The 13,821-nt window shown below is 45.9% G+C and overlaps 1 protein-coding gene across 1 annotated transcript in view; it reads left to right on the forward strand.

Moving 5' to 3' along the window:
* kdrl (kinase insert domain receptor like) overlaps positions 1 to 13,104 on the forward strand; it is a 60,455-nt gene extending 47,351 nt beyond the window's left edge. Inside the window, exons 26-30 of the mRNA XM_064329222.1 lie at positions 1,366 to 1,471; positions 3,681 to 3,805; positions 5,929 to 6,007; positions 6,248 to 6,348; positions 10,044 to 13,104. Of these exons, the coding sequence (XP_064185292.1) occupies positions 1,366 to 1,471; positions 3,681 to 3,805; positions 5,929 to 6,007; positions 6,248 to 6,348; positions 10,044 to 10,227 (595 nt within the window). The 3' untranslated portion in view covers positions 10,228 to 13,104. The remainder of the gene's footprint in view (positions 1 to 1,365; positions 1,472 to 3,680; positions 3,806 to 5,928; positions 6,008 to 6,247; positions 6,349 to 10,043) is intronic.
* Positions 13,105 to 13,821: the final 717 nt, after the last annotated feature.

Here is a 13,821-nt window from a genome sequence, read left to right on the forward strand (position 1 = left end):
ATCGTTTTCGAGTTTCCGGAGAGTGTTGAAAGTCCCTCCACCGCGATTAATTAAAAGCGGAGTTATAGCAGGGGCTGTTTCCTTCACCTAATCTTTTCTGCATTGAAGAGAGAAAAACAAAAAACCGCCTGAACCCAAAGGGTCTAGGTACCCTGAACGCAAACACAGATGGAGAGAAAAGGGTAGAAGGAAGGAAAGGGGGAATGTGGAAGAAATAATGAACCATCTGCGTTGGCTGCAATTTTTCTCAAATGCCAAATCACCTCAATCTGGCACAAAGAATAATCACGGCATTAATGGGCAAATGGCGCATGATGGTGTTTGTGTGAGGATGAGCAAGAGGAGAGGAAACAGCATTGCTGGAATCAGGATGGGGGGATCGGATCCTTCGTCACAGGGGGAATCCGTTCATTGATGCCCGGCAGTTTCGTTTTAAAACACCCCCTCCCCCCCCCCCGGCTCCAGGGTTCCATTTCTCCAGATTTCCACCCTGGCAGAGCAGCACCTACGTTATAGGCCACTGCAATGGAAATATGAAGCGGGACTGAGGAATCCCGCATGGTCCAAGATGCTGACGGCTAGTCAGAAATGAGAGGATTCAGCCCTCCCCATTTTCACAGCAAAGATGGGGGAATGAAAACACACCCGCCATGACCGAAGCGCAACCCGCTATAAAACCGCTTAGCATTGCTAGTTGGGTGACGACAATTTCGAAACAGCTAACGCGGCTTGGTGCCAGATTTGGCCACAGTGACTCAGTAGCTACGCGCACAGTGCTGTGTCTGTGGATTTGTGCTTCGCTGTAAATGTCACCATTCTCGTTGCTTGTTTCCTTAGTGCTCCGCAGAGACGTATACAGTTACATGCGCTGCGCATGCGACTGCAACAGCACTGAGTCTTCTCTGTTAGCCCGTCCAGCTCACTGTATGCCACATTGTGCTACGCGTGCTGGCCGGTCTCCGGTCCACCCAATACAATAGGCAATAATCTCTCGGAGGCAAGTTTTATTTTTCCGACACAGTTTCATGGGGGGCCCGCCACAGGCCTACGCTTGGCCCTTTGATCATTGAGAAGAAGACAAACATGTTATACTGCTCCATCAAAAATTGTGACTGTGCCCAAGTCTGCATCTGCACTGTGTCAGCATAATAGGTACCAGTGCAGCATATTTTAAGGAGGCATCTACATTGTGGCCTCATGCAGAATACATTTTATCCATAAAACTGTTCCGTAAACAGCGTGTGGAGTATGAGTGACCTTTATACACAATAATGTGGCCTGCAGGAAGAAGTGGTTGTCGGGGAGTCGGTGTTGAGTCTGTGTTCATGCCCTGGTTGATGAAGACATCTGCTATGTGTCTCACAGATACCAGACGATGCTGGACTGCTGGCAAGGAGAGCCAGCGGAGAGGCCCACATTCACAGAGCTGGTGGAGAGGCTGGGGGACCTGCTCCAGGCCAGCGTGCAGCAGGTAAGGGGGGCAGACATCGCCGGGGTGGGTCGCCAACAATGAGCAGCAGGGTAGGATAAGGAGGTCCTGGGCTTGTATCTGAGGTTTCAGGTTGAAATACCATGTGGGGCACTGCAGTTTCTTTGACCAAAGCCAAGGATTCAACCTCATATTGAATAGTTCAAAGTCCGGCTGTATAAATGAATTAGTATGCAAAAATGCTAGCAGAGTAGTGCCGGTTTCTTAGCAATGCATCGTAGCAAACAATTAAATGATGTCACAGATCTGGAAAAGAGTGAGTGAGACGTTCGGGAAGCCCCTTTGATTTGCACTTGAAAGAGCTGGTGGTCAATGCAGGCACCAGGAGATAAGGAACCCTGGGGAGTGCTCCAGGTAACTGGGTGAGGAAGTCACATTCAACACGTCTGGCCTGTTTCCTTTGAACAAGAGAGAGGGGAAGAGAGGAGGGACAGAAAGAGGGGTAGAGAGGTAGAGAGAGGGTGAGAGAGGTGGAGAGAGAGGGAGAAGTAGGTACAAAGAGTGAAAAAATTAAAAGGAGAACGAGATGGAGAGATAGAGGTAGAGAGCAGGTGAGGGAGGGAGAAAGATGGAGTGAGAGAGAAGGGGACAGAGATGGGAAAGACATGAGAGGGAGAAAGAAGGGAGAAACATTAATGGAGATGGAAAGGGAGAGAGAAGGACGAAAGAGGGAGAGAGAGAAATGGGAGGGTGAAACACGGGAGAGAGTGATGCTGGCTGGAGGAGGGGGCAGGTCAGATCCAAAAAAAAGTAACCATGGCTGCTGATGCAAACCTCGCTATTTGCCGCTGGGGTTCTGGGTTCCCATCAAGCCCCGGATTCCAAAAACGGAGCACTAAACGCGTGAGTTACAGTTGTGCAAATAACAGTAGATCGTTTGGACTAATGGCAGCCGTGGTCTGGGCCTAACCCCTCGAAGACGAGCCGCTGGGCCTGGCAGTTCATCATTCACACACAGGCCCGGTGACAGAACAGAGCGATCGGGAGTGGGAACCCATCGGGGCACTGGCATGGTGTTGAGTAGAAGCCTGGGGCTCCTGTTGAAACACATGGCGCAGTTCACAAATCTTCCCCCATTAAAAGGCCATCCACTGGAGAGGTCATCTGGAGGCAAAAAGAGCTGCAAGAGATCACAGGCACTCCGGTGACTCAGATCCTGTGACATCTAGTCTAGAATGTAGAGCTTGATTTCTGCCCAGAATTAAAACCATATTTCCTGTGTAATAAGCGGCAGTTACCTGAAATTGGTTTTGAAACTTGGCACAAGGTCATTTCAGAGTCTCCATGCATCATGGCCATGCATGAATGAGAGCCACAGTAATCCTTCTGTGTCAGCACCTATGACTTCTGATTCGCTTTCTAGCTGGTGCAACAAATTTCATCAGAATTGCAATCAGTGGGGTGGCACCAGTAGACCTTAAAGGACTGTCAGTCAGGAATAAAATAAATAATTATGCAGCCGTTGAAGAAAAAAAGACACATCCACAAGGCCAAGCGCCGAAGCATCAAGGCAAAAACACATGTTGGTTGGAGGGGGAAGATGGACTGGCTGATTTATGCCTAGAATATGTCCAGTGTTTATTTGATTCATCCACGGAGACCCGCCTTGACATACCACAGAAGTTGAATAGCTAAGTGCAAATCAGCTGCTGTGTGGGAATGATGAGTCAACCTTCATGTCCTGAGGTTATGTTCTGCCCTTCTGTAACCACAGGGAAACCAGCAGGACACTAGCCATGTTTGCAATTAGCACGTAATAATCGCAGCCACATCCTGAAGTGGTTTATAAAACATGTGGGTATGTCAGCTGTGTGCGTGGTGTCAACAGTCCTGCAAAAAAAGAACTCACTGTGACTATATTTGAGAATTCCACCATCGACCAGAATATTTACCCAGCTAACAAGTCTCTGTGAGATAAATATAACATTTTCCAGATTTATTCAAATTGACCTTGATCTCTGTCGCTGATCAATCCTCCCAGTGTTGTGTTGAAAGTGTGTCTAGGTTCCTCTAGCTCCGCATCGCATTTAATTTATTTATGTTTTATCTACCTACATGTAACTCAGGTCGGTCACCTGAGAAATCAGTCAGTTCTCGGTCACAGTATAGATAGGGGGATTGGTGCCGCAAACACATCTCCCAGATTTATGACAGTGTCCCTCATGTCCTCTCCTCTCTCTGGCCTTTTCAGGAAGGCAAGCACTACATCCCCATAAACACGGGCCTGCTGACAAACGAGGGCAAGCCCTCCGGAACCACCATCGCAGAGGAGACCTCCGACACTCCTGCTTCTCACAGAGACTCGGGGAGCGTCTGGTAAGCAGGAGCCCGGATCATAACTTTTGGTTTTCAAGTCAATCCTGGAAAGTTGGGGCAAATGTTCCCAAAAAACTAAATTTGTCGCTAGGTGATAACTTTTGGTTTTCAATACAATCCTGGAAAGATAGGATAAACGTTCCCAAAAAACTAAATTTGTCCCTAGATATACTTTGGTTTTCAAGACAATCCGGAAAGATGGGATAAATGTTCCCAAAACAAATTTTTGCTAGGTAATACCTTCTGGTTTTCAGACAATCCAAAGATGGGATAAAATTCCCAAAACTAATTTTCCTAGGTGATACTTTGGTTTTCAAGACAATCTGAAATGGATACAAATGTTCCCAAAAAACTAAATTTGTCGCTAGGTAATACCTTCTGGTTTTCAAGACAATCCTGGAAAGATGGGATAAAATGTTCCCAAAAAACTAAATTTGTCCCTAGGTGATAACTTTTGGTTTTCAAGACAATCCTGGAAAGATAGGATAAACGTTCCCCAAAAAACGACATTTGTCCCATTTTCCCAGATATGCCTTGAACATTAATTTTAAGTCACGTATCATACAACCCTTAAAACAATTTTTCTGAGCAGTATTAATATTTAAGTTTTGGTTTACCAGTTAAAAACCTCAATAGTGGGGGTGCATTCGTGTGAATTTTACCAGGAAAGTTGGCTATGTTCATTTGATCAGGCGTTTTAATACATACATTCTGAATATTGGGAGAAAAAAGAAAAAAGCTATTGATGCATCACCTCCATGATGTTTTTATGACAAAATTATACCCCTGGGGGGATGTTACTAGTAAACCTGTATGCAACATGCCTGGAATGTTTCTCTGTGACTTTGACAGAACATTCCTTTGAAACAATTCACATGTTTAAAGACTGAGGAATGTTCTCATCATAACATTATTAACATCATCTCGCAACCAAATGGAATGCAAACCCAAATTTATCCCAGTGTTCTTTAAATGCTGTGTGTTATCTGGTAACCACCCCTTTTGGTGAGGAAACCGTCCCCTGTGAATGTCCTACTTTTCATCTGGCCTTCCAGTCTCATAATTCACCAGCAGTTATGGCTGGGCCACCTTCATTTATACTATGCAACAGTAAAATTAAACAAGGCATAAAATGATGAGAACACACATTTTTTTCAAGAAGCCAGTACTTAGATATAAGCCCGTGCCTGAGTTCTCATGTACACCGTATTTATTGTTTCACATTCTCAGATTTTCACGTGCATCTGAATAAACAGAAAAATGTTTTCATTCACTCAGTCAATCAAATTTCAACAGGGTCCATCGTGTTTTTTTCTAATTACGAGATTTGCAAAAGTTTGAAAAGTCTTTTGGGTATTTTCAGTACTTCTGGTATGTAGCCACTCAAGGAAAAAAAACACCCATGTGCCACAAATCATGCAATCCAAATGAAAAAAAGAGAACTAAGCGGGTTGATGAAAAACGCTTTATTACGAAAATGTTTCGTAAAATCAAGTGGGCACAAAGGAAAAGTTGTACCAATAGTTCCCCTTTTTAAGTTTCTAATGAATGCAGAACATTACATGTTCAACTCTTACCTGCTCCACGAGCCTCTCCTAAGATGCGTTTTGGCATCACTGGAGTCTTAATGAGAAATACGCAACCCGATAACACTGTCGCTCTGATGCTCAGGACGCTGACATCCCATGAGGAATTTCCACTGAAACCGCAGCTCCTGATGTGGGATTCGCATCCAGTTGCAATAATATTTGTTAAGATTTTATATTTTCACAAGTTACTACCAGTGTGTTTTTTTGAGGGTGGCGGTGAAGTGGGCTGATAACATTTATCCCCTAAAGTTGCATTAAGCAGGCCCTGCGATTTCCTCCCGTGGCTGAAAAGCAAAAATGTAAATATAAAATCATTTTTGGGCTTGTTTTAAAAGATTAACATTTCCACTGACTCAACAAAATGGTGTTATTGTTTTTTAACTGATCCAGTAATTTTATGCATTTTCTGTGTATGGTTATAGTGTTTGGGGTATAAACCCAAATGTTTTCATTAAACAAGTTTTTTTGGGAACTTGAAAGGCACTTGATGTAAATCTAAAACTACGCTTGCCTTAATTTGATTAATCCCCGCAGCAACATCAAGATCCGTCCTGCCAGCGTAAAAACCTTTGATGAGGTTACCATGGAGAGCGACACAAACGAGTCCCAGGAGGTGAGACGCTCGTTCGTGCACACACCACGAGCACTCATCAGCAGAACAAAACACTTCTTCATGAAAAAAAATGTAAATATTCAGTGGAGAGGTGTTTTTTTTGCACAGGGTGGTTCATAGTTCACAGCTAGCCAGTGCCTGGGCCTTTCCTGTGAAGCCTTGAGTGTGGCTAACAGGATGGCAGGTTTAGCTTGAACAGGATGTCCTGGGTGTGATCCTTCTCCCCCTTCTGCTGGGCAGGGAGGTCAGTCTGACAGTGGGATGGGCCTGTCCTCTGATGACATGAAGACCCTGAAGCGTCTGGAGTCCCTGGCTCGGCCCTTGAGCATAATGGCTCTGGCGTAAGTACATATATAATCCACACTTTAGCGCTGTCACTGACGGGTTCCAGAACCAGAGCGCGCGCACACACACACACACACACACCTACACACACACGCACGCACGCACACACACACGTACACACACATACACAAACACACACACACACACACGCGCACACACACCTACACACACACACCACACACACACACACACACACACACACACACACACACACACACACACTCACACACATCACACACACACACACACACACACGCACGCACGCACGACACACACACACGTACACACACACACACACACACACACACCTACACACACACACAACACACACAACCACACACACACCACACACACACACACACACACACACACACACACACACTACACACACACACACGACACCACACACACACACACACACACACACACACACACAACAGCACCACACACACACACACACACATAACACACACACTCACACACACACACACACCACACACACTACACAAACACACCCACACCACGCATCGGACACACACACAACTCACACACCACACCTACAACACACACGCACCACACACACGCACACACACCTACACACACACACTCACACACACACACACCACCACACACAACCACCGCGGCGGAATGCACCACACAAGCCATACACATCATACACACACACAAACCCCCACACACCACGCACACGCACGCAACGCACGCAACACACACACACACACTCACACGCACACACACACACACACGCACGCACACGCACACACGTACACACACACACACACACACACGTACACACACACACACACACACACACACACACACACACGTACACATGCAACTCAAATGCTTTTACACACACGTGCATGCGCACACACATATGTACACACACTCACACACACACACACACAGAAACCCATCGACTCATACAAACACAAACTCACCAACTCACACACATACATACACACACTCACACACACACGCACACACAGACCCACAACACACACACACACACACACACACAAACCCACCGACTCACACACATAACCTCCTGCTGTGGTCGGAATGCAGATTTTTTTTAGTCTGTCCAGAGGGGGGAGGCCATGGGGTGATTTCCACATTCATAGCCATCCCCATTCAAACCCCCCCCCCCGCCCCCCATGGGCTGCTTTTACAACTGCAGAAGGTGGCGAGAGAAAGAGAGAGAGAGCTGTGATCCAATGGAAGTACACCGCACAGTAAAATATCCAGTGTTAATTCTACTCTTAACAGAGTACATAGCGGTCCAGTGGGGACCATATGTTGTCTGGAAGAGCTGATTTAACACTGAACGTTTTCCTGCGCGTTATCCAACGCGGGACCCTGACTCCGTATCTGTGCTGGGTCCTTCAGCGCAGTGCAGCCTCTCCTCTTTAATAAAAAGTGCTGCCAGGCCTCGCTGACCCCTGTCGCTCCGGCCGCTCGGTCAGTGTCAGGAGCGCCGCGGCCTCCCAGCGACGCCCAGCTTTCACACATCACTCAGCGGACCCCGCCTGTCGGGCCCTGGTGTGAGCGGACATTAAAAGGAAAGAGGGACAAGTGCGATACACAAAGCGCCGCGGGCCCCGGGGCCCTCTAATGGATGTTATCTGGCCCGGCCCCCGAAGGCAGACGGGCCTAATATGGCTCTGTCAGCTGAAGCGAGTGGAGCGGGCTCGAGGCTAACGTTTCCCCCGTGTTTAAAAATGCAGGCTCCGACGGTCCAGCGCTGGTGTTATGACAGCGCCTGTCACGAAACCCCTGTAAATTACCCGTCCGTTGCCCGTCGCCCCGGACGAAAATCCCGCCTCGGGTTTTCGGTGATTGACATCCAGGCGATTGTTTATGATTTGGCCCAGTTGCCGAGCCGCCAAGCCAGAGCTTATCTATAAAGGTTAGCACTCCCCAGACTCAATAATTACACGTGCGGACTTTACCACATCCTTCTGCTAATGTTGGGTAACATCTATGAGCAGCTTGAATGAGCTTTTTGTGAGCAGACTCACAAAATTCATAGCTTTGAACTGCAATGAATTTGGTGAGTCTGGAGAGACTGGGAGCCTATAGGCTGTTTAGAGACCGGAGGGCTGGGATGGCGCTGGACCAGGATAAGCCCACTGACCGTGTGGATCAGGTGTGCCCAGACTCTTTAACGCTGCAGTAGGCTGGGACAGAACAGACGCACAGGTGACGAGCACCTTGGTTTTTCTGTTCACTTAAAAACCTGTAAGCTGAAGCATGGGAGCTGAAGCAGAACCAGAACCCGGCAGTGGAACACAATCTCCGTGAGGCAGGGGAAGGGGACTTTCTGCTGCACAAAAAAATAAAAACTTTACAAATGCTATGAATAATCGTTAATTGCTTTCAAAAACATTTCTAGCTGGACCGAACACAAAAGAGTACCATAATAAATCGCCAAAACATAAATGGGATGACTGGGGAGGGAGTTGGTGCAGACTCTGATATGAATTTACGAGCCCTTCCCCCCCCCCATCCCCCCCCCCACACACACACACACACACACATACATGATTAATGACACTCTTTGGAACCCAAATAAACATACCGCAAGGGCATGGTTACATTAAATACATTCTGTCTCCCTTCTCTCAGCAACCATTGTCTCTGCCTTCTACGTCCCCCCTCATTCCATTAAAGCAGCTTGTCCTCAGGCCGAAACCTCCCTCCACATCCCACACGACACACGCTGGGCGGGGGGGGGGGCGAGGTTAGGAATCCACTACTAGCGGGCACAGCTGTACCCATCATGCCATGGGAAAAAGAATCGCTCTGAGGGCACAGATTGAGCTGAGCATTGAAGAGAGGGAGCTCCCCTGCGGAGTGCCTACTCCATCACTGTCACCTCTGACCTCTGGGGGTGTCATGAGGCCATTCCTTGGCTGCTGGGTGCCCCCAGCCCCACACCCCTTTGCGCCCCCCCGTCCTAACTGTGCCTTTGTGCTGCAGAATTCCACCTGCCACGCCCTCATTCTCCCAGCACACACGCTGTGGGGCCACTGCCGGTCAGAGTGCGAGTGGCAGCCATTTTGCATTGTGTCAGAGTTCTGTAAATGGTCCTAAGCAGGTCAGTCTGTTCAAATATTATTACATTCTTGTCTCCCTCAGCCAAGCCCGCCCCCCCCCCCACCCCAAATAACGACAGGCAAAAAAAAGAGCACTGAACACAGCTTAGTTTACATGAGGGGTAATCTTTTAAAGAGGTATGAAAGGATAACTGGGATGCGTTAAGCACATCACGATGGCCCTCTAAAAACTTAAAAAGAGTAAATAAGGCAGCAGCAATAAAGTAAGCTGTTATATGTCATATTAGAATTCCCCTGTGGATGGAAATGCACACGCACACTCTCACACACCGTATACTTTCAGACAGACAAACATATGTGCACACACACTCGTACACTCATGTGTACACACACACAGACAAACACACACTCATGCACTCACAAACAGACACGCACGCACTCATACACTCATGTGTTAACCCACACACAGACACACACGCACACACACACTCGTGTAACTCACAGACACACACACACTCATGTGTATACACACACACACACACACTCACATGCACACACGTGCACTTGTATCCCAGTCGCTGTCTCTTATCAAGCCCCTAATCCCTCTTTTCCAGGATGAAGGCCGTGAGTAAGAGCAAGGAGTCGGTGCTGCAGGAGGGGGAGAAGGAGAAGTTCCAGCCCCTCGTCCCCGACCTGGACCTCAGCCTGGAGGACTCGTCCCTGGACCCAGGCTTGGAGTGCCACAGCCCGCCCCCCGATTACAACTATGTGGTCCGCTACTCCACCCCTCCCGTTTAGTCCCGGCCCTGTCACACCCCATCCAGGTCGCCACCACCCTCAGCCAAGCGTGCGCCCCTATTGGAGAATCTGACTGACTGTCTCAAGACCCCAAACCCCACTCCAGTCCCAGCCCCTCTGCCCCGCCCTGTCTGGACTCTGCGTTCTCCCAGAGCGCCACTCTTCCCCTTTTCATTTTGATTTTTTCCTATCATGTTTTTTTTTTTAACTGTCTCTTCCCTCAGTGCAGCTACCTAGGAATTTTAAAAAACAAAGCAATGTGCCACTTTATTACAGCTGACAGAACAAGGAAAGAACACAGAACCCTGAGACAGATATCCCCCCCATCCCAAAGTTCAAAGTTCAAAATCTGCACTTTGTCCGTGTCTGCTTATCCTTCACCAGGACTTTTTCAAAGGAAAGCCACCTGTTTGGGGTTGCCCCCACTGACATTCAAAGGCAGTTCACCTACAGCTTCCACAGGGTTCTAGTCCAGCCCAACAGAGGGTGCTGCTGGACATTCTACAGACCAATATGATGTCCATGCTTTCGGCATGAAGACATGCTCAGGTATTTAATGATCTACTGTGAAAGCTAATGAGAACAAACAGATCCCTAGTATTGTACAGATTCATTTGCGGATTGTTCAGCCAATCTCTCTGTTGTCGGGTATTAAAGGTTGGCCACGTACGAGATGTGTGTCTTCGTAACCAAGTTACGCCCAGGTGGAGGAGGGCAGGATATAGGGGTGGGCTTATTATATTGTAAATATATTTTCTAAAGAAATGGAAACTGGAAAAAAAGTTTTAAAATTTAATATTATTTTCAATGTGTATTTTTGTTATAAACAGTATTCTCTTGGAGATAGCTATACAAGGATGAAAAAGAATATTTTGAAAAAAGGTATTTTAAAAACGGGAAAAAATCATAAAAACATATTTCTTTACCTGGATCTCGCATTCACTCATGATTTTTAAAAGCTACTGTCAGAGTGAGAGAATGAGAGAGAGAGAGCGAGAGCAGAGAGAGAGAGAGGGAAGTCTCTGAATTATTGATAGTGCAGTCAGAAAGCATTCCCCACACCAACAGCCTAATATACTGAATTCCCCAGTTTTTTCAGGAAACCAGTCATGTTTTGGTTGGATCGGCTGCCCATAGTGGCTCGTTTAATTTCTATTACATGGGTTAAAGTGCACCTAGGGTATTTCTCCACACAAAAAAACATCACATCATTCTCCTGCTATTCCTTTGTTTTTTTTAATGATTGTTTCTCTTGGATGGTTTAATAAGCAATAAAACATTAACCAGGGGCAGTGTGTTTGGCTGTGCCTGCCCACACAGTTTCATGTAAATGGCCATCATGAAGCTGGATTATTGTCACGATTTTCTTTGTGCTTCCAACCAAACTATTTCCCAGAATTGAACCCTTTCTGAAAAGACACCCAGGTGCCCTTTAATCCGAGGAACCACAGGTGGACTTACTCATTGTTAGGTCGATCTGTACCACAGTATGTGGTCCCCATGCAGGCCGGCAGTCACACAGAAACCCCCTCAGAGGTTTGGGTCAGTGTAACTGTAAAAGGAAACAAGCCCCAGGACCTGGCCGTCTGCCCTACTACACTCTGAACCGGACCTCCATCCACGCCTGACGTGTGGCAGAATTGGGGGAAAACAATCCCCCATTCTATTACTGTTTTTGTTTTAAATCAAGTGAATAATATAATTGGTGTCCTTTCCTCTAGCCCCTGCGGCTAGCGGTTCATGAGGAAAAGGCTCTGTGTGTTTCTGTGTGAGAACAGCTGAGCACAGGTGTAATTACACAGGTGTAATTGTGTGACATGCGAGCGTACGTCACGGCAAGTGTTTATTTTTGTTTGTACAATGCTGGTCAGAAACAGTGACCATAAGATTAGTATTACAGTTTGCTGCAGAAAGCAGCAGTGAAGAGATAAACTATGCATATTTATTCAGGAAGTATATCTGTCACATACAGTTCAAGGATCAAATGCAATGTAATTTAAATTCCAAGCTGTTAAATGTCAACCAAAGGATTGTGTGCCCTGAGCAACTCTTGTATAAGAATTACTAACATTCCATTTTTTATTTCTTTTATAATGAGAAAAATCTTTTGTGATGTTTTTTTTTACGCTGCTGTATACACTATGGTTACAATAGGAAGAAATGTAGTTGTTTTCTTCTGTTAACAGGAATGTCTATATTGAGTTTGGTAACAGATTCAATTTCTCGTACTAAAAACGTTACTAAAGCTTGCAGGACAGGCCACAGTTTCTGTGTCACGTGAGCACTGAGAGTGTAGAGAGCAATTCAAAGGCTGGTCACCATAAACGCATCACCATAAACAGAACTTTGTGTTAAAAAGCTGAAGGTAGCAAAAAAAAATAAAATGAAGGAAAATAACGCAGCTAATAAGGATGCGGTTGATAAATGCTGTTTCTCCTCAACGTTGTAGCACGTGAACCTGTATCCTGCGCGAGTCTGTGTTGGAAACCACTGGTTTTAAGATCAGGGTGAATCTTGTGACTGTTGGACCCAGGAATGCACAAGGAAGTAATTTCATCAGCTGACCCTGGGTCTCCTCACACAGAAGGTTTGAGTGGCCAGTCATGTACTCCATAACCACTACTCTTGGAAGTGCCAGTAAAACTCTTTAGAAAAAACCAGTGCAACATCTGGACAGTTGAATACTGCCAACAGTTGTTTGTATAAACAGGCTGATTGGTTTGGATACCAAGTATGGAGAAAAATGTATGCACTGATGATATTGTCTTTCTTACGTAGTTTTATAAATTTCTATTCAAAATGTATTATGTATTTTTTATTATTAACCATGTATAAGGAAATAAATAAATGAATAAAGATCTATATATTTATACATTACTTATGATTCAGATTAATGTTTTTCTGTTTTCCCTCCATTAAATTTAAGATATTTGCATCAGTTTGTATTCATCAGTGTGAGGAAAACACCTTGCCCCATAAATACCCAGCGTCACTTGCACGAGTACTGAAGCAAAGACCTTAGATTCAATGAGCCAATCATCTGGAGGCCCATCTGTTACTTCAATGGCAGCCCATAATGGTGTCCTGTGATGTCACTTCCTGGTTTCTGGAAACATCAGCTGGGTGGAATCTATGAAAACTGCAATAGTCTCTATGGACCCCCATTGGTTTGTGCCTGGCAGAGCCTGGCCTCATTTGATGCCACACAAATCTGTGCCAAGCACCGTCACTGAGGTGGCACTCTTGTGAACAAATCTGAACCTTAACTCAAACTGACTGTATGAGAGCTGACGATCATCATACTAAGGCATTATATCTTGTGTGACATGCACTTTCCCAGTTATTTTCTTTTTCCCTGTTAATTTACATATTTTTGGACTGTCCTGAAAGTAGCTGCAATGTCTTTTGTGGGCTTGAGCAAGATTTCAACCTCACCTATGCAGATTCTCCACATATCAGCAATTGACCTGCAACAAGGTTATGTCCCATGGCCAATGTCATTTTGCAGTCTCAGAAGCAATTATGGATGTGGCTTTGTGTCTTTCAGTGGGCATAAAAATAAATGCAAACAAATAATGTTAAGTATTTACAGTT

The sequence above is a fragment of the Anguilla rostrata genome, chromosome 3, assembly GCF_018555375.3.
Source record: "Anguilla rostrata isolate EN2019 chromosome 3, ASM1855537v3, whole genome shotgun sequence".
NCBI classification, from domain to species: domain Eukaryota; kingdom Metazoa; phylum Chordata; class Actinopteri; order Anguilliformes; family Anguillidae; genus Anguilla; species Anguilla rostrata.